The 21,807-nt window shown below is 39.9% G+C and overlaps 2 protein-coding genes across 29 annotated transcripts in view; one reads left to right on the top strand and one right to left on the bottom strand.

Moving 5' to 3' along the window:
• Nucleotides 1-2,806, top strand: part of CTBP2 (C-terminal binding protein 2) — a 174,690-nt gene extending 171,884 nt beyond the window's left edge. For all 24 annotated transcript variants that reach the window (XM_063710573.1, XM_055354096.2, XM_031015059.3 and 21 more), the window contains one exon: nt 1,429-2,806. In XM_063710573.1, coding sequence (XP_063566643.1) covers nt 1,429-1,609 — 181 coding nt within the window. In that variant the 3' untranslated portion in view covers nt 1,610-2,806. The remainder of the gene's footprint in view (nt 1-1,428) is intronic.
• Nucleotides 2,807-3,716: 910 nt separating this feature from the next.
• ZRANB1 (zinc finger RANBP2-type containing 1) overlaps nt 3,717-21,807 on the bottom strand; it is a 69,632-nt gene continuing 51,541 nt past the window's right edge. For 3 of the 5 annotated variants that reach the window (XM_004050251.5, XM_019034925.4, XM_063710565.1), the window contains 7 exons: nt 18,983-19,136; nt 17,398-17,469; nt 16,716-16,914; nt 9,314-9,434; nt 7,843-7,972; nt 7,455-7,684; nt 3,717-6,364 (listed from right to left, as the gene is read on the bottom strand). In XM_004050251.5, the coding sequence (XP_004050299.4) occupies nt 6,146-6,364; nt 7,455-7,684; nt 7,843-7,972; nt 9,314-9,434; nt 16,716-16,914; nt 17,398-17,469; nt 18,983-19,136 (1,125 nt within the window). In that variant the 3' untranslated portion in view covers nt 3,717-6,145. The remainder of the gene's footprint in view (nt 6,365-7,454; nt 7,685-7,842; nt 7,973-9,313; nt 9,435-16,715; nt 16,915-17,397; nt 17,470-18,982; nt 19,137-21,807) is intronic. The other 2 variants (XM_055354084.2, XM_063710564.1) reach the window with 1 other exon arrangement.

Here is a 21,807-nt window from a genome sequence, read left to right as displayed (position 1 = left end):
CTTGCAATATAAAACCAGCCTGAGCCTGGGCGTTCCGAGGAAGGCGGGCCCCCAGCCAACAGCCAGGAAGCATACCGCTTCCCATCTCAGGCCATGGGAGTATATAGCCAACCAGCCTAGAAAGCTTAGTGAGTTCTGGCTGCCATAATTGAGTAGCATAGACTGGGTGGCTTGTAAAGAAATGCCTTGCTCGCAGTTCTGGAGGCTGGAAGTCTGAGGTGAGGCTGCCAGCATGGTCAGGTTCTGGTGAGGGCCAGGCAGCAGACCGTCAGCTTCTTCCCACATCTTCATATGGCAGAGAGAGGGCCAGAGCACTGACTAGACTCCCTTCTGTAAAGGCACTGATCCCATTCATGACCCAGTCATTTCCTCACCCAGTCACTTCCCAAGGGCTCTACCTCTTAAGGTCATCACCTGGAGGTGTGGGATTTGAACTGGAATTAGGGGGATGGATGGAGGGAGACAAACATTGAGTCCCTAAGAGTCCATTGTACTCTGTTGGGAAATCATTTTATCAGTCAGAAGTAACTGGTGAACAGCTGGGAGTCCATTTTGTACAAAGTGTGTTTTTTAAAATAGTATAATGTATCCACATTCATAAATAGTATGGGCTAATATCTTCTTATCTAAAAGCTACAAAATTAGTGGCCCCGTGTTTGGATTGGACTAGTTTTGTTTTTATGAATTAGTTGCCAGTGTGTCATATAAAAATTGAGACTTCTCTTTGCTTTGGGGATAGGGAAGATAAACTATCCCATAAAAATTGTTAGCCAGGGCCGGGCATGGTGGCTCACGCCTGTAATCCCAGCACTTTGGGAGGCTGAGGCAGGCAGATCACGAGGTCAGGAGATTGAGACCATCCTGGCCAACACGGTGAAACCGCGTCTCTACTAAAAATATAAAAATTAGCCGGGTGTGGTAGCGCACACCTGTAGTCCCAGCTACTCGGGAGGCTGAGGCAGGAGAATCACTTTAACCCAGGTGGCAGAGGTTGCAGTGGGCTGAGATTGCTCGCGCCACTGCACTCCAGACTGGCGACAGAGTGAGACTCCGTCTCAAAAGAAACAAAACAAAACAAAAACTGTTAGCCAGGCGTGGTGTCTCTCGCCTGTACTCCCAGGACTCTGGGAGGCCTATGATGGGGCATCACTTGAGCTCAAGAGTTTGAGACCAGCCTGGGCAGTCTGGCAAAACCCCATCTCTACAAAAAAATATAAAAACTAACCAGGCGTGGTGGCTCATGCCTGTGGTCGCCACTACTTGGGTGTCTGAGGTGGGATCACTTGAGCCCAGAAGGTCGGTCAAGGTGAGCCGTGTTCATGTCACTGGGCTCCTGTCTCTTATGAAAAGGCCAGAAGTAGGAGAAGAGCCAAGAGCTTGAAAACTCTGCCCTGAACTTACAAGGCCCTATTTCTGTGTGTTCCTTAGATATCCGCCAGGCATCGTGGGTGTGGCTCCAGGAGGACTTCCTGCAGCCATGGAAGGGATCATCCCTGGAGGCATCCCAGTGACTCACAACCTCCCGACAGTGGCACATCCTTCCCAAGCGCCCTCTCCCAACCAGCCCACAAAACACGGGGACAATCGAGAGCACCCCAATGAGCAATAGCAGAGAATGCCGGAAGGTAATCACTCAGATACACTTGGGACCAAGAGACAGTGAAAAATAGATGAACTAAGAGAAAAAGAATCGGATGGTCTTTGTAACTGAATCTGGACATATGCATCATTGATGTTGCAGTGTTGAAACTACAAGAGCTAGAAAACTGAAGATGTCGTCTGCTTACGGAAGCGCTGAAAGACTAGGATGTGATTTATTAACGACCAACTTCTGTTATTGTGTGTTAAGTTTTTCATCTGTGCATCAAATCACAAAAAGAATAAATAGAGCTTTTTCCTGTATCAGTCCCTTGGGCACGGCAGGTCCTGAACACCCTGCTCTACAATGTTGCATCAAGAGTTCAAACAACAAAATAAAAAATATTAAGAGGAAATCCCCATCCTGTGACTTGAGTCCCTTAAGTCTACAGGGGCTGGTGACCTCTTTTTGCTAATAGGAAAATCACATTACTACAAAATGGGGAGAAAACTGTTTGCCTGTGGTAGACACCTGCACGCATAGGATTGAAGACAGTACAGGCTGCTGTACAGAGAAGCGTCTCTCACATCTGAACTGCATACTGAGCGGGCAAGTTGGTTGTAAGTTCAGTAAAACCCTCTGATGATGCAAAAAAAAAAAAAAAAGTATTAAGTTTCACAAGCTGTTTGTACTCAAATATATTTTCTCAGTTTCAGATCCTCTGCTATTTTATTGAGTGGAAAGTCTTGAGCTAAAAGGGTTCAAGAAGAATAATGTTGCATTTCCTTATGTCTCAGGAAACACTTTTTATGGTAACTTGTCAGATTGTCTATGAACAAACCCACTTTTTTAGACATTGATAAAGTCTTCTTTTCTTCACGTGATATTTTATACAAGAACACTTCAGATGTATTAGATGTGACTGATTTTAACAAATCCTATTAGATTTGTATCAACTAGTTACATGTTCTATTCATAGTCTTTTGTGAATCATTGCCTTTTTGTTTAAAGAGATGGCCTATTTTGAGCCTTTGTATAGGTACATTCCTGTTTTTGTGACAAAAGAAAAACTTTAAAATTGTCCCAAACAGAAAAATAATGGCTATCAGAAGTATGTTTTGTTTTAGTGTGAGTTACCGTTACTGTATTTGTTTATTGTAAAGGTGGACATTTAGCATTCAGTGCAGTTTTCAATAAAAAGTAATTAAAATTTGTTAAGTTCTGAAATTCAAGTACATCTCACTAATGTAAAAGTTCTCTACTTGAGATGTTTAAGGCAATTGCATTGTCAATTAGCCAATTTCCAGCTCTTGTTACTACAGGGTTCTATCTGCCTATTCCATAACCAGACTCAAGACCGCTGACAATTAATTATTACCTGTGATAACAAAAAGTTTAATTGAAAAATCAAAACCTCACACAAGTCCATCATTATCAAGTCATGCCATCCTTAAGATGTTAATGGTGGGTTAGTGCTAAATCAAATAAATTCAAAAAAAAAAAACAAAGTTGCTCAACTTTTAGAGTTCTGACTTTAATCTACCCCAAAGCAAAATGACCTGGACCTGGTTCAAGGGAGGGAAGTGAACCTTGAAACTGTTTTGCCAATAACCTAACAAACAAAATGATATTTACAAAGAAGTGTTGCAAAACAGTCCCATGAGTTAAGAGCTTGATTTAATGGATCTTCTTTTTAAATAGAATTAAACCTTTATACTAAAAGTATTTGCAAGTGTCAATTAAGTCCAACAATTCCAGGTATGAAACTCCCTCTGAGCTCTTCCTTATACTTCCCTTCCCAATTAAAACAAAACAAAAAAATCATGGTGTCTTAAAGCCTTTGGCTTGCCTGGCCTTGTCTGCTCACTCATTTTAAGGTGGTGGCCTCATCCCAACTCTACCATAAAAGTGTCTATTAACACAAGCTCACATGGAGAGAGACGGCGCTCATAGTTACTGACCTATTACCCCAGGGAACAAAAAGGTAGTTTAACATCTTCGTAACCACTCATCAAAGAGGCAATGAAATATGCGTGAAAAGGAGGCCAAGCGCACACAGAATATCTTACCTTCACGAATATGTGAAGAAGTCTGGGACACGATGAACCTAAGAGTCAAAAACATAAAAAGGCAGGTCTGAATCCATGGTCCACCTGGGTTTTAATTATTAGATCTTGGTTGCCCAAACAAACAAAAATTTATATATATATATATATATAAATTTGACCCCAAGGAAGAACAAGTCAAAACAAAATGCCACGCTCTGTTTGTTTGCTCTAGAAAAAGAACCATCGAGTCCACAGAGTGAAGGTAGGACTTACTATCCAGAGTCAATCATTCATGTCTGTCACCTAGCCACGTATAATCATCTTTGAAAAAGGACTATATTCTATCTTGGGACAATAATTATGGCTGTTTTAATAGTTCAAGAGCATAATATAGCATTGATTTACCAAAATTTTTGGCCTTTAACAGCCAGTCTATGAAAACCATTTAGAGCCCCATTCCTGTCTGTAGCCTAGGAAATGGAACCATCTTTAATTCTTTCCCACAGGGAAGAATGCTGCACCTATCACACTATGTGGTCAGGGTCACTGATAATAAATAAATAAATATAGAGCGCTCAGGGGAAACAACACTCACCAGACCACAACACACAGTAGAAGCGAAGTGCTGAGCGTGTACTCTCTGGACAACGCTGGCTGCAATGCAGACTGCAATGGCTACATGCTTTTCCCTCTAACAATTCTCTTTGGCTTTTTCAATTGGGAGGGCAGATTTTGCTTAACAGGCAACTAGAACAGGATCTCTGCCCACTAAAAAATTATCCCTATACATAGAGAAATTACTACAGATGCTAAGTAGTCAGAATGCTAACATTTTCTACAAACTTGATTACTTATTGGCCAAAATGAAAGCAAACAGCCAATTTTTAACAACACATTCACCACTTGAAACAGCAGCATTTACATTATATCAAAGATTCATTTCTACAGAATCGTACTAAAAAATCATTTTTCCTGCAAGATTTAGCATGCAGCAAAAAATGATCTTTTCATCCTGGGAACACCTTTTTACTGAGTTTTCGGGGGGAAAGAACTAAAGACATGACAGTTTTGTGGGTATTTTTCTATTTTTAGTATTCTGGCAGCAAATTTGAGGTTGTACACATTTCATTATCAACTAAAAACAAGAAGCAAGCAAATACTTTAAGGTTTTCACAGCCTTTTTCATCACAGGGAAGGGAAAAAATGTGTGTGGTGTGTGTGTGTGAGTGTGTGTGTGTTCGTTCTTTCCAAATTCCTGGCCACATCAATAGTCTAGAAAGTGCTTATCAGGACACCAAATATTTCTGTGTTCCTGAGATAGGTCTGAAATTTTTACCCAGTATTGAATGTATACCTGAAGTGGTCAAATAATACTTCTTATAAAAAAGTTTTTCTACCTAAGATTATAGTTTTAACTTTAAATAAGAATGGCCACAATTAACCAACATGCAAAAATTCTCAGACTAAACACTGAGAAATTCTTCATACAATGCATTTGCCACCTTATTGCATTTTTAAAATCTTTATTCTGTAGTGAATTGGTATTCCCAATCTGCCTAAGCAAAGACATGCCCTTCTAACAAGATTTGCTTAGAGCAGAGGTGATAGAAGGAAGAATCCCAAGACCCTCTGGCATGGCAATCTGGGAGCAGCACATTGTTGATGGAGTCCAAGTGAGCACATTTCACACAATTCATTTAGTGACAAGTGGGCTTGCTCCCTTTTCATCCAGGAAAAAAACTACTCACAGACCACTGCCCAGAATCTGGAATAAGAACCCTCATTTTAAGGTATTCTTCCCAACAAATAAATATCTGAATATCGAAAGGGGGCATATCAGAAAACTTAAAGACACAATAACCAAAACCAAAACCCTCTTCAAAACAAGCAATGTCTGTATTTAGTTCACTCTAAAACATTCTTAGCTTTTCTTGCAGTTTGTTCCTAAAAGATTTGATTTGATTGGGCACAAGAGGAATGAAATTATTAATAAAATAAAAGCTTATTTTTGTTTTGCTGTGGATAATCGGTACAAAACGTTTCCAGATCTGAGACTTAGATGGATCTTTTAAGGTGAAAGTAGAATGCCAGGTTCTACTGAAATAATATCTGAAAGGAACAAAGAGCCATTTGCCATGTGCTTTTTCTAAGTGCCCATGCTGGAAAAAATTTTCTCAATAATATGAAGATGCTGGTACAACTTTTCCTATTAAACAATGTCTTACACAACCACATGCGTTACATTTATAGACAGATTTACAATTTGGAAGGAAAAAAAGTTCTGTCTTAATAAAATTAGTTTTTTTTACAAACTGTAGTCCAACTAAAGTTCTCTGTCTCCTCACGCAGCAGAGGCATTATCTCCATAAGGTGTGTGTGGTCCAGGAAAACACTTCCCCGAGCAGATCCTGCCAGATTTGGTTCATTCCGTGATGTCGACTCTGCTTGGAGCACCACACTAACTTTAGGGTCATTACAGATCTGATGCCTTGGTCTTCTGCTGTTTCATTTTTTTGTTTCATTCATCTTCATCATCCTCATCTTCCTCTCCATCAGACAGGGATGTACACGGCCGGATCTGTCGGTAGCGGTCAAGCCATTTTTCTACCATCTGAGTGACCAGGGGGTGATTTCGCCGCCGAGAGCTCTTCTGCATGGCAACCAGAACTCCCCCCTCCGTCACACAGCAGTCCAGCCACTCCCTGAGCAGTTTTTCTTGCTGTTCCTCATTACCTAGCTTTTGGAGGAATATGAAGACAAAGGGAAAATCATACAACAGATCAGAGACTTGGTAGGAACGTGACATGGAAACCTACAGCTGGTATGCTAATTCATGAAAAGGCCAAAGCAATCAACTTTTCACATGGTTTTGACCTCTTGGAAGTTTTGTGATTAAAGTCCAGTTTGCTCTGGTTAAATTTAAAAAGACATCAATGGGAAATTTCTCAGAAAAAAACTAAAGAGGAGCACACTAGAGGGTAATTTGTTAGATAAAATAGCAAAAAACAAATGTAATAAACTGATCCTGGCAAGCCACAGCTTCAAACACATGACAAGGTAAGTTTACTTAGTCAATTATGTACAAGCTGAAATTATACAAGTTATGGTCTATGAACTTTTTTTCTTCATGTTGTGATTATAAACGTTTTATAATTACTAGTATATTAAATAAAAGACCAATACTTTTATAAGAATACTGGCTTTCTGAAAGAGCGTTGTTTTTGTACCTTCTCACCACCTTCCCTGTCTGGTCTACACCACCCTTTCACTCCCCTTCATCTACAATACCTGGTGTTCCTGTTCCTGCCATGCACCAGACCCCAAATGTTCCTCTTCTGGGTAAACTGGCCATTGGTTTACCACATTATCCAGAGTAAAACCCAAAGCTTTAAAAAGCCTTCAATGAACTCCACCCCATCCCTATCCTCTCTGACCTCTTCTCCCTTCCTCCCTCCCCCTGCCGCCTACCCTCTCTCTTTCCCTGTTGCTTCCCCTCTTCAACCACACTGGCCTTGCAATTCTTGGAACTCTGCTTTTAGATTAAAAACTCACTTCTCATTCCCTAAAATGCCATATTTAAATCACAAACCTCATCTTTACTTTTTCTTCTTAAAACCCATCACCACCTTAAGTTCCTTGATGTGTCCCCATACAGCAGTTTTGAAAAGGTAAATTTCAAAGTATAGCTAGTATCTTCAGCAATTACTACAATCACATTCAGAAATTAAGTGATAGTGCAGATAAAACCACACCTGAAAGGCACTTCAGGCTGTTTCTGGTACAAGGTCACTACTAGAAATAGTTCATAGGAGAAACACACTGCTTACCTCCTGAGCAGAAAGGAAGTGCACATGGAGTAGCTTCCTTTCACTGTCAACCAGAGGCAAAAATGTGATGGTGACATCATCATCGGTATTGAGATTAGCACCAGCACCTCGGTTGCCATAGCCATCATTTTCCATGGCAACCAAAGCAGAGAAGTGGCCCCTCGTATACCCCAGAGCAATCGGACTTTTCCAACAAAAACTCTGTTCCCACAACAAAGGCAGATAAACACCTGGAAAGAAAGAGAGGGAAGAAAATCCCAACAGTCACAGGAAGAAAGAGCCACTCCCTCACTGCCCTTGTTCACATTCTCCTGTCCACTGCTCCTTCCTGACATCCGAGCCATTCCATTCAAAGAAACTTGTAAAATGTTCCTGAATAATGGCTTACCTTGAAACCGAGTATATCCTAAAGTTTCTCCCCGGAAACTCTTGTAATATTTTACTCCATAAACTATAATTGGTCGTCTAAGAATATGTGCCAGTACAAAAATGTGCGTCTGCTCCAAGCTTGCTCCAGGCTGTACGAAACAAAACAAAAACTTAAAACATTTATTACCACTCCTGGAAAACTGATGTGTAAAAAACAATACTACCTCCCCTTCAGTATACTATCGCAGTTGGTTTTTAAGAAAGAAAAGATTGTCAAAGCAGCATTTGATTCCTCAAATAATAAATCCAGTAAAACTGTAAAAGAAATCTATAAAGGCTACATGCAAATATCATTTACCATCCAAACTCACAAATTATATAGATGTGCATACATATTTTGAAATATCCCTCACTACCCAACCTCACTACTAACTCTCCAACCTCAGGAACCAGAGATTCAGATAGCTAAGGATGCTTTATTATCACATTCTCGTTAAGTTACTGTGAAAGCACTTCCTACAACAAAGTCCTCCTGAAATAAAAAAGTGAGCCTGTTTCATGCAAATGTAAATGGCAGTATCACCTAACTCGTGAATACTAATATTAAATGGGTCCATCATCGAGCTACAATGCATGGTGTGAGATACATGTCTCATGTAAATCAACCACTATGAATCCTGCCCAAATTGCCCAAAGATCGGGTACCTCCTTCTCTAAGTTCAAATGAACCATGGTGCTTTCTGCAAAAAAAAAAAAAAGAGTAGTTGTATATATATTTGTACTTTACAGTTTGGTATACTGAAGTGCTTCACAAAGCATGAAACCAAGAGTCTAAGGGACAACCCTACACAGTTCTGTGTCACAAGCAGCCTTCATTAATAAAAAGACATTAGCAAACTTGGAAAACTTCATTCCCACATTAATCAGAAATCATTCCTATTGATGGTAATTAGTTCAGAGTAAGCTAAACTACCCTTTTCCTTTGCCTACATGACACAGGTATTGCCTCACCACAGGGAGCATTATGAAGACTGACAACTGGTTCCTCAGGGCCTGACAGATCAGCAACAGCAATGCAAGTACCTACACCAGTAATCTTAAGTGTCCCCAGAGACAGAACAGAGCTCACCTGGATAGGTACCATAGGCATCAAGCCTATGCGGCAGGAACGGAGAGCAATCCCAAGACTATCTAGTGTATGTAACCGTCATAGCACAGCTTTCACTTTTTGATGTTTTTTAATCATTCGATATAAAAACACATATTACTCTTCCTGTTCTGCAGTGAGGACTTGCGACGCTCATCTATACTTGCTATGCTATTTATTTGATACATAGCAGTCATCACTAGAACCCAAGCTGACTGATGATATCACGTCAAGCATTCTTTTCTTTGACCACATTGCCCCCAACATGGTTTGCTCAAATAAATCAGTTTAGACTACATGCTTACTTTTCTCATAGAAGCAACAAGACTTGAAGCATCCTCACCTGACTAGCAAGAGAGAGTATAAATGCCCAGTCTTCTTGCCACTGTTCTTCTCTCAAGGAAAAATGTAAACCAAAGCTCTGAGAATACCACGATTCCCAATCTTTCCAGCGTGTGTAAAACCTAAAAAAGCAGGATAGTAAAAAAATAAGTAAATAGTCTTCTATAAATAAAACATTTAACGTTCTGATCATTTTTATTTAATGCAGTCTTTAAGCAGTCTGTGAAACAATTAATAATTTTATTTTGCCTGGTTGGTAATGTATTTTTCTAACGAAAAATGCCTCCCTCTTCCACTAGCAGATACCTTGTAACATCCTTTAACATCTTTAGCCAGAATTTGATTTACCAACAACCAAATTTTCAAACTTCAAACGCTAATGATGAGACTGGTTATTTTCCACTGTCCACAATTAGTTTACAAAAAAAAAAAAAAAGTCATCTGAAATGTTGTATACAAAGACACTACATTTCTCTATCAATGTATAGTACACCACCTACTTGATCACTTGTATAAACAACAGGTGGGAAATATTCCGTGTGTTCATAGTATCAAGATCATCTCCCTGAGATTTCTTTCCATAAATAATTTCTCTGATGATCACCTAATAATTCAAAAGCAACCAAAAAGAAACCCACTGCAATGACAGAAAGCATTCCTTCTTTATGCTTAACACTGAATTACTGAAAACACATCGATTCTTTGTCTATCAAATATAAAAATTCAGAAATAATTATGCTCAAAATTATGGTTCACTGTCTTATAAAAACAAGCCAACTAAGACCTCTAAAATGCAGACAGACATTTAATCTGTTTATAACATCACATTTATCTTCTATACATCTGAATTCTAGGTAAAAGAAACAAAAGACCAATCTGTTCCTGTTGTTAAAAAGTTTCAGCATATTAAAGTTAAACGTGAACACGTGTGGTAACTCACACCTGTAATTCTAGCACTTTGGGAAGCTGAAGGAGGAGGATTGCCTGAGGTCCAGAATTCAAAACAACCTGGCCAACATAGTGAGACCCCGGCTATATTGGGGCGGGGGGGGGGGTGAGTTAAATGGGTGGTGTCACAAGTAACTTTACAGTAATTTAATGAAGGGCTCTTTAGAGAGTAAATATATTTTCTAAAGAAATTAAAATATAATGTTCCAGAGGTTTAACTCAGTTTAAAGCATTTTTCATACTCCAGGTAACTGAGGATGTTTAATCATAATTCCAAATGTTTCAAAATTAAAATATGTATATTCTTCTTTTATAATCGCTAAGATAAATGTGTCTTGAAAATTTTGGCAACAGTGATGAAATACATTGTTTTGAAAAGTTCAAGGAGAAATATCAGAGAAATTGTCAATACTGAAAGTTATATGCAGTTAGAAATTTCTTGGTGCCTAAAATCACTTTATAAATAAGACAGCTAAGCCAGCCAGAAATTCAATGGTGATTGCACTCAAAACTCTTCAAAGACCACTGAAGAAGGGAGTTCAATGAAATATACTTTAAAACTAAACATGTTAAAATATTCATCCTCACCACCCCAAGACCTAAACTCTGAAACTACCAGAGTCTCCATAAGAACAGACAAGCAAACCAAATCCAGCAATATATGACCAAATGGTACAGGAATACCAGTTTGGTTTAACATTCAAAACTCAATTCCATGTTCATGGATTGGAAGGCTCAATATTGTCAAGCTGGCAATACCACCATCACCCCAATTAAATCTACAGATTCAATGCAATCCCAATCATAATCCCAGCTGTCTTTTTTACAAAAATCGATAAGCTGTATCCTAAAATGTATATGGAAATCCAAAGGACTCAAAATAGTCAAAACAATGTTGAAAAAGAAATACAAAGTCAAATGACTTACAGTCCTGATTTCAAAATGTATTACAAAGATATGATCATCCAGACAGTCTGGTACTGACATAACAATAGCCCAGTGGAAAAATCAATCAATAGAAAAATATTAAGAGTCCAGAAACAAACCCTTACTTTTATGGTCAACTAATTTTCGACAAAATCGCCAAGGCAATAGAATGTAGAAAGGGTTTTTTTCAATTAAAGGTACTGAAACAACTGGGTATCCACATGCAAAAAGGTGAATTTAGGACATCTCACACTTTAAACAAAAATGACCTCAAAATGTAAAACAAAAATGACCTAAATGTAAAAGTTAAAACTATAAAATTCTTCTATGAAAACACAGGAGTACATCTTTGTGACCTTGGGCTAGACAAAAATCTCTTCAGATACAACAGCAAAAGCATGAGCAGTAACAGAAAAACATTGATAAACTGAACTTGATCAAATTAAAGACTCGTGATTTCAAAAGACACTGCTAATGAAGTGAAAAGACAAGCCACAGAATAGAAAAAAATATCTGCAAAGCAGATATCCAATAAGGGACCTGATACAAACAACATCTGCAAATCAATATTAAGACAATCCATTTAAAAATGAGCAAAAGACGTGGAAAGATATTAAACCAAAGAAGCTATAGGAATGAGCAATAAGCACATGAAAAGACACTCAGTATCATCATTAAATGGGGAAATGCAAATCAAAATCACCAGAAGCCCATGTGCCTGCAATCCCAGCTAACTGGGAGGCTGAGGCTAGAAGATCACCTGAGCCCAGGAGTTCAAGACCTAGAACATTTTTCGTTGCTATCAGCAATGTATGAAGATTCCAATTTCTTCAAATTCTCAACAACACTGTTATCATTTGTCTTTTTGGTTATGGCCATTTATGTGCATGTGAAGTAGTATCTCATTGTGTTTTTCTTTGTTTTCAGACAGGGTCTCATTATGTTGCCCAGGCTGGTCTGGAACTCCTGGGCTCAAGCAATCCTCCAGCCTCAGCTTCCCAAGGCGCTGGAATTATAGGCCTGAACCACCAGGCCCGGCCGATAATTCTTCATAACAAAAACAGTCACTTTAGGAGGCCGAGGTGGGAGTCTGAGACCAGCCTGGGCAACATAGCGAAACCCCGTCTCTACAGAAAAATACAAAAAAAAAAAAAATTAGCTGGGAATGGTGGCATGTGCCTGTAGGCCCAGCTACTTGGGAGGCTGAGGTGGGAGAATTGCCTGAGCCCACAAGGTATAGGTTACAGTGAGCCAAGATCACACCACTGCACTCCAGTCCAGGAAACAGACCAAGACCCTGTCTCCAAAAAGAAAAAAAGGAATAATTCTAAAAGACTTATATTGATTTTTTCCCCAATTAACATTAAATACCTCCACCTGCCCCTTGGGAAATTGGGTTGGCATGTCACTGAAAGGCAAGTACAATATATTCAGACTTGAGAACCTGAGTCAGCTAAAATCACGGGTATCCAAGAGAACAGCACAGCTAGCTACAAACACAAATAGCCTATCTTGAAGTGATGGGTGGAGGGGTTCAAATAAAAGAAAATTGCTTTCTCAGTTCTTACTATGTATCTTATATGACTTAAGAAAACATCTCACTCCAGCTGATTTCAATTAAGTGCAAAAGGCACCTCAGCAAAGAGCATCTTAAAAAGGAGACTACACAAGCTACATGCTGGCTCCTCCTCTCCTGGCCTAGAAAACCCACGGCTGCTCACTCACTCTCACTCTACTCTCTACTGGTCACATGACAGGCCCAGTGGACAAACGTAATGCAACTCAACACAAGAACTATGTATGGGTTATTCCTTAAGGCTAGTATATCTGATCTCCCGAATCCATGGCAACAACACTTACTATCTAACCACTAATTTTCATCCCAACCCACCCCCCAATACTGTAAGGATGTCTGTGTGATCACTGTAATCAATGCAGCTTCCTATGCCTGAACTGTAAACCATCGGGCAAAGCTCCCCAGTGGCAGGGACTGGAGGAGGTGATGCCAAACCATGCTGTTCTGGGACACCTGTCCATAGGCCAGCCCTAGGTGCTCACTCCTGAAGCATCCTTTAAGAGTCAGGACTATGGACTAAAAGTTCTGCTGCAACAACTCTTGCCAGTGGCTGTAAACAAACAGCCTAGTTCCTTCTCACCCTAGCAGCCACTCCCTATCTAGCCTATTTACTACATCACACTGTATTTCTCCAACAAACCCTTTTTTTTTTTTTTTTTTTTCTCTTAGCAGGGCCTCACTCTGTCACCTAGGCTGGAGTGCAGTGGCATGATCTTGGCTCAGTGCAGCCTCAACCTTCCAGGCTCAAACAATCCTTCCACCTCAGCCTCCCAGGTAGCTGGAACTACAGGCACACCCTACCACGCCTGGCTAAATTTTGTATTTTTTGGTGGAGACAGGGTTTCACTATGTTGCCAAGGCTTGTCTTGAACTCCTAGGCTCAAGAGATCTGCCCACAATCTCCCTATCTCTATGCTGGACTTCTGGGATCTCAAATGACTTGCAACCATCTGAGAATTCCAGTCCCAATACAAACATTAGTGACAACTCACTCATAAGATCACCCATAGCCAGCTCTGAGGAACAGGTGGGCATAAATCCCAAAGCAATTCTTACTCACCACAAATGTCTTTAAAAAAAAAAAAAAAAAAAAGGCCAGGTGCAGTAGTAGCTCATGCCTGTAATCTCAGCACTTTGGGAGGCTAAGGCAGAAGAAACACTCGAGTCCGGGAGTTCAAGACCAGCCTGGGCAATACAGTGAGGACCTCATCTCTACAGAAAAATTTTAAAATTAGCCACGTGTGGTGGCACACTCCTACAGTCCCAGCTACTCATAGGAAGCTGAGGTGGGAGGATCACCTGAGCCCAAGGAAGTGAAGGATGCAGTGAGCCAAGAGCGTGCCCCTGCACTCCAGCCTGGGTGACAGAGCAAGACCCTTTCTCGAAAAACAAACGCCACCACCAAAAACCCTCATCACTAAAAAAAAGACACCACTTCTAAAATCCACAATGTACTTTTGGCCTTTCAACAGATGAGGAAATTACCACCAAAGAAAAGGCCAGGCGCGGTGGCTCACGCCTGTAATCCTAGCACTTTGGGAGGTCGAGGTGGGTGGACTGCCTGAGCTCAGGAGTTCGAGACCAGCCTGGGCAACATGGTGAAACCCCATCTCTACTAAAAATACAAAAAACTAGCCAGGTATGGTGGCGCCACCTGTAATCCCAGCTACTTCGAAGGCTGAGGCACGAGAATTGCTTGAACCCGGGAGGCAGAGGTTGCAGTGAGCTGAGATCATGCCACTGCACTCCAGCCTGGGCGACAGAGTAAGACTCTGCCTCAAAAAAAAAAAAAAAAAAGGAAATTACCACCAAAGAAAAGATTACTGGCTGCCTTTTTAGAGAGAACCTGCAAAGTGGTAGATTTACCACAGTTCAAACCTGGCTTTCCATCTTACAGGGCAGAGTCACATTAACCAAAACTACAAGGCAGATCTGTGAAACCACAATGCCAAGAACCCACTGTCTTAGGAACCAAACCAGGTTCATCCTCTTGACATAGACAGGCCCATAGCAGTGGTCAAGAAAATCAGCAGTAGGAAGCTAAGAAAATCAGCAACAGGAAGCTGCTTGGTGACCACAGGATCTGATCAAGAGGGCCAGACCGGCAGAGCACTGACCAGCATCAGGCTTACCCAGCCCGATGAACCTACTTCATACTACCAGACAGCCATCTCCACTAAGAGGCACAAAAAAGCCCTCTCTCCAGGACAATTACTAATTGACTAAAACTACCGGAGTGACACATTCATTCTTTAGCTTTATTATACATCCAGTCAGGTCATCCAGGAAGTAATTTTATTTCTCTAATGTGCCCACAAATTGTTACTCTATTACGTTATGCTTCCCCCTCTGCTCCCCACAAGACAGTCTCACTCTGTCACCCAGGCTGGAGTGCTATGGCACGATCTTGGCTCGCTGCAACCTCCTCTTCCTCCTGGATTTAAGCAATTCTCGTGCCTCAGCTTCCTGAATAGCTGGGATTACAGGCATGCACCACCACACCTGGCTAATTTTTGTATTTTTAGTAGAGACAGGGTTTCAACAAGTTGGCCAGGCTGGTCTTGAACTCCTGGCCTCAAATGATCTGCCTGCCTCAGCCTCCCAAAGCAATAGGATTGCAGGCATGAGCCACAAACCCCAGCCATACTGCGTTATGCTTTGATCTACAATTTAGCTCTCAAGAAAGTAATTTACAGGCCAGGCACGGTGGCTCATGCCTGTAATGACTAAATGAGATAATGTTCAAAGAACCAAAAAAATACCACATAAGTCAAATAAATGTAAAGACTGAACTATTCATTCACAAAAACAATTATTTTTCCAGTGATTGCATGCTGTTAAAAAATATAAAGAACACTTTGATACAATTGAAGAAATGTGATTATGAACTGTTAGATAACAGAATCAATGTTGAATTACTTAGATGTAGGAATGGGGATGTGGGTGAGTAGGACAATATTCTTATTCTGGAAAGATGTATGTTGATATTTTGAAGGGTAAAGCATCATGATGTCTACAACGAATTGACCCACGAGTCTTTCTGTATGGAGACATGGAGCAGGTGTGGCAAAATGTTAATAACTGCTCAACTGAATGAAGAAAATACCAGGATCTATTGCACTGAATTTTTTTAAATTATTCCATGGGTTTGAAAATTTGCAAAATAAAAAATGTGATCTTAAGACTCCCTCAGGAAGGAAAAAAACTTGTAACACAATGTCAAGATAACCTCTTACGTGAACACAAATATTCAATAAGGCTGGGTGCGGCAGCTCAGGCCTGTCATCCAAGCACTTTGGGGGCCTCAGGCAGGCGGATCGCTTGAGATCAGGATTATCAAAGCCACCCTGGGAAAGATGGCAAAACTCCATCTCTACCAAAAACACATAAAACAGTCGGGCATGGTGACGAGCACCTGTAGTTCTAGCTACTCAGGAGACTGAGGTGGATGGATGGCTTGAGCCCAAGAGGTGGAGGACGCAGTGAGCCAAGACTGCACCACTGCACTCCAGCACAGCAATTGAGCCAGACCCTGCTTCCATCGATGGATCAATCAATCAATCAGTCAATCAATCCCTAAAAAGATGAGCAACGGCCTTATCAATATTTAAGGCTACTATATATAACTTGAAATGCTGCATTTGAAATGTTCAAATATACTACCTGTGTCTTATAGAAACAATAAATGCTTGCATTTTAAAGCTTCAAATGTTTCTATTTTAAAATTTAGCAAAAAAAATGTATAAAAACCATTGATTCTTGCTTTTATCTCGTTTCTTGGGGGAAAAACAGAAACCATGGACGTGTTCAAAGTATTTTAATGTCCAAAATGAACTGTTTTTCCTCCAGTTTCCATAGAAAATATAACTGACATAAAAAGTATCCCACCACTACAAGGAAATAATCCAGCAAATGCACTCCTGGGTTGAAACAGGGCAGAATGCCAGCTCACCAATGTGAACAGTCATGCAGGCTGTCATGCAGGGCTTTCCGAAGCACTGAGTCCTTGTCATAGATGCCCCAGGTAGCTTGTAGAACTGAATCAAGTAGGCAGTCTCCTGCAGTCCGGTTCCAAAGTGCATACAGTCGACTGTCCAAACGTGTAGCCAATTCCAAGGACCAGTTAATAATTGGAGATTCTTCTTCTAATTCTGTACGATGGATTTAAATACATGTTCATTTCCATACCTATGTCATTAGAGAATATTCATGGGGAGAAGAACCTATTTTCTAGATATAAAATGGTTTACATGTAATTTACCAATAAACACCTAAATAAAATTGACCAATTGAAATATAAATTTTTGAGTACTTGAAACATCTTCTGTCTCTGGAATAATTTAATCAACTTTTAAATTCTTTACAGTTTTATTTTCTAATAAGTGTTTAATATAGAAATATACACATTCTGGAACAGGAAGCAGAGAACCAAGGTTTTAAAATTTTTTTATCTTTATTTGTTCACTCTATAACAGTGAACCATACAATATAACACTGAACTTCAGGACTTTACATCTTTAATTTAAAATAAAAATAAAGCGAGTTGACTACACACCAAACTACACCATGCCTTACTAAACAAAACTTACTTGATCAGATGAAAGGTAAATTATACTCATTAATTCCATGCTTACCTTTTTGAACGTCTCTATCAAGCACCTCATCAAATAATTTTTCTTGGACTGTTGGGGGCAAATCTTCAATATCTACAAAGAAAATGCAAACTTAAAAGATCTTTTGTTTCGTATAACTTATACTTAATTACACTTATTAATTACCTACTAGTAACCTTCTCTAAAATAACTCCCTTTCCACTGAAGGTTATCAGATAGCTTTTTCTTAATATACAAGTATAACATGTGTGATGTAAAATATTTCTTTTCTGGGCCAGGTGCAATGGCTCACGCCTATAATTCCAGCACTTTGGGAGGCTGAGGCCAGCAGACTGCTTGAACTCAGGATTCTGAGCCCAGCCTGGGCAACACGGCAAAACCCTGTCTCTATACAAAAAATATACAAAAATTAATCAGACAACGCAGCAGACACCTGTGTCCCAGCTACTCAGGACGCTACGGTGAGAGAACTGTTTGAGCCTGGGGAGGCCAAGGCTGCAATGAGCCGTGATCTTGCCACCGCACTCCAGCCTAGGCGATAGAGTAAGACCCTGTCTCAAAAAATAAAAATAAAAAATAAATTTTTAAAAATCTAATCATTCTGGGGTAAGCTTAAATACGCAGAACAAGTGCATTTCAAATGAAACTTCCTCCAATTTCAGAAAACTTAATTACTATCTCCTACAATTTGTAAAAATCCGTTTGTCTGAACATAAAACTTAAAAACACTGAGATCTAGCCCGAGTAATACTGCGAGACTCCATCTCTACAAAAAAATTAAAAATTAGCCAGGGGTAGGTGGCATGTGCCTATAGTCCTAGCTACTCAGGAGGCCAAGGCAGGAGATCACTTGAGCCCAGAAGTTGAAGGCTGCAGTAAGCTATGATCATGCCCACTGCACTCTAGCCTGGGCAACAGAGCAAGACCCCGTTTCAATTAAAAAAAAAACAGCAACAAAACAAACAGATCTCAGAATCTCAGATGAAAGATTTTAGAAACTTTTGGTGTTTGGTGTATTTATTCAATGCCAACCGACAAAACGCATTCTGGAGGATGTTTTCAACTGTCAATGAATTGAAAAATGAAAAGTTGCTTCACAAACATAGTAGAAATAAATGAGTAAAAAAGGAATGACATATTCAAGAGGATGCAGTGTGTTCAATTCAAATAACCTGACTCTACCCATCAAAAGCTCATGTTCTAATCCCATCTCTTACTACCAGGTAACCAATATAGCTATCTAATTTCAAATAACACACAAGCATGAAAAGGGAAAATTTTTCAAAGGAGATTTTTTTAAAGGATATTCTAAAATAAAACCAAAGAGAAAAATAAAAGAGTACAACAGATTTTTAAAAAATAATCTGAGGTCCACAAAGAAATCCGTTACTATCAACTGCTGTCTTCCTCTCAGATAGCAAACGCATTTACTAACAAGTAGCCCTCTGTATGCTCACTTCCAGCATATATAAGACAGTCAAGTAATTTAAGATGCACATATAGTAGCTATGTTATGTGCTTTCTAACAGAAACATTTTTCACCTACATACACAAATGTAACTATAATAAAATAAAAAAGTCTTTTTACATTAGATTTTGGAGTTACCTGCTGGCAATGTAAATGTTACAAGGTCAGTCAGAAAATAGCAAGCAAAATCCCCCTTTCTCTGATGAAGAGAGGCAGCTATCTCTCTCCGGATTTGTTCTGTCAGTTCAGGACACACCATTGCTGGAATACACTTTGCTGCTTGTTGAGACACCTTAAATACAAAAGAAACTTTCCTCTCATCTCATGTATCATAAATGGAAGCAGAAAACAACAGTATTTAAAAGAAATCAGCAAAATTTCCCAATAACTCAAGGTTTTCTTTAATCTTAAAATACACTGGTATTATTTCCTTACCAATGAAAGTATATACCAGCATAAGTTTTCAGAAACAGTCACAGAAATGTTTTATCCTCTGATTCAGTAATTCTCTTTAAGAATTTATCACAAGGAAATACTCAAAGATGCACATAAAAATGTATGGGAAAGGGTGTTGTTCACAGACGCATCACAGGAAGAGGAGAGAGGACAGAAAACCTCAGTAGACTAACCATCGTGCACACAATAAAAACATTCTTTAGAAGCAGAGAATCACAGCTGATAAAGGGAAACTGCAAACACTCTTCTCCCACAAGTTTCAAGTACCCTAACTTGGACTTAAAAAAAGCACGGTATTTAAAGGGTTAGTTCCCACTGACCTCAAGCCCTTTCTTCCTCTCCATTTGTTACCACTCTTGAGTTTTTAAAAAAGCATTTGGCATCTCCAAGTTTAAACACAGACTGCCAACCTCTGAAGCTCAGCCTGACAGGAGTGAGATGCGAGCACCACTGCACAGGCCTCTAAGCAAGAAAACAACAAACCAAAGAAGGCTAGAACTTTCTTTTGTTATTTTTTTATTCTTTTTAAAATGCTAAATAGCAACAAATGTTGCAAAGATTTAATTTAACCTCACATTTCAGTCATATCTAGTTTTTGGAGCTAAATAAAAATACATACACAGAATTCTAAAATCATAGTTGAGCATCTGCGAGTAACAAACAGAATTCAAGGCCAGGCACAATGGCTCACGCCTGTGATCCCACCAACTCTGGGAGGCCGAGGCAGGTGGATTGCTTCGGCTCAGCAGTTCGAGACCAGCCTGGCCAACACGATGAAACCCTGTCTCTACTAAAAATACTACCACAAAAATTAGCTGTAGTCTCAGCTATTTGGAAGGCTGAGGCATGAGAATCGCTTGAACCCGGGAGGAGGAAGTTGAAATGAGCTGAGAACGCGCCACTGCACTCCAGCCAGGGCAACAGAGAGAGACTCTGCCAAAAAAAAAAAAAAAAAAAAAAAAAAAAAACCCCAAAGAGAATACCGTGGGAACCCAGAGTTAGCCTGTTCCCTGATGTCACCAACCTGGACGACTATCCCAAAGGTAGCCTTCCAGCCACAGTGGGGTGTGAAGCAACAGGTCTTCCAGCCCCTTCTTCTTCTCAAAGAGTAAGGTTTAATGATAATGTTATCTACATCATATATGCAGACAACTAACTGCTATTGCTATTAAAGAAATAATATTTCAAAAACCCTGCATACCCAGCACAGTCACCTGACTCCCTATTCTGAAACTGCAGCTTGGTGCAGTGGCTCACACCTGTAATCCCAGCACTGTGTGAGGCCAAGGCAGGAGGATCATTTGAGCTCAGGAATTCAAGACCAGCCTGGGCAACATAATGAAACTCCATCTCTACAAAAAAACCCCAAAATATTAGCTAGGCATTAGTGGCATGCACCAGTAGTCCCAGCTACTGGGGAGGCTGAAAGGTGAGAGGATCACTTGAGCCAGGGAGGTCAAGGCTGCAGTGAGCCATGATCACACCCCTGGGCAACAGAGAGAAAGTTTGTCTCAAAAGAAAAGAAAAAAATAAAAAATTTAAAAACTCCTACATGGAAATTCAGTTCAACTAGACTTTATTGGCCAAGATTACCATTAACCATGAAAATTCTCACTAGATATCTTAACTCCATGAGCCCAACCATTAGTCAACACTCAAACACGGAAAACCAAATATTAAATATTTTCAGACTATAATTGACTATTTCTCAAGTAACATAGTTAAAATGGCTCCCCCAAAGTAAATTCAAAAATAGCTTATTCCCATCAGCTAGCTCTCAGGCCCTTTCCAAAAACCTGGAAAGACCTTTCCAAAAACCACCTGGACTGGACCCTGATTACCACAAACAGTCTAAAAGAAACTTAGCCCCCAAACAACCCCTTCCACCACCATCCTTAAGCAGGATGTGCCCCTGAAGCCTGCCACTCACCTTCTCACCTCCTTCAACCTTATGGTTCTCAACCATCTCCGTAGGCTGGGAGTTCTTAACTTAGGGTCCATGATCTTGGGAATGGTCCATGTACTTTAATGGGAATTTGGTTTTAATTCAAGTTAAATCAATTATCCCCAACTTTTTACCTATATTAAAATGTATTTTCTTATATATCACAAATTTAGTTTAGTATTTTGGTAGCTATTACTTCAATACAACTGATTTCCTTTGTAATCTCATTTACTTCTTATTTTATGTACTTAAAAACAGTATTCTGGGAAGGAGTCCATAAGTTTCATGAGACTACCAACATGGTCCATGACACAGAAACCGATGAATATTCCTGCCCCACATACATATCCCCAACTCTAATGTTCTCCTGTTCTCATTCCAAAAGAACTTGGCTGAGCATTCTCTGCAACACACCCCCTTAGTCTAGACTTAGTCCAGACTCCCCCACTTCCAGTCTCCCTACTGGCCCCTTTAATTCTGTCCTTTGGAGTATTTACTCCATGGAGACTGAATCCATGACCAATTTTGCTCTTTGCCTGGAACAAATCCCCTCCACCTCTCC

This window comes from Gorilla gorilla, chromosome 8 (genome assembly GCF_029281585.2).
Source record: "Gorilla gorilla gorilla isolate KB3781 chromosome 8, NHGRI_mGorGor1-v2.1_pri, whole genome shotgun sequence".
Lineage (NCBI taxonomy): Eukaryota > Metazoa > Chordata > Mammalia > Primates > Hominidae > Gorilla > Gorilla gorilla.
The sequence above is the reverse complement of the archived record's forward strand: the minus strand, read 5'-3'. Positions and strand labels throughout refer to the sequence as shown.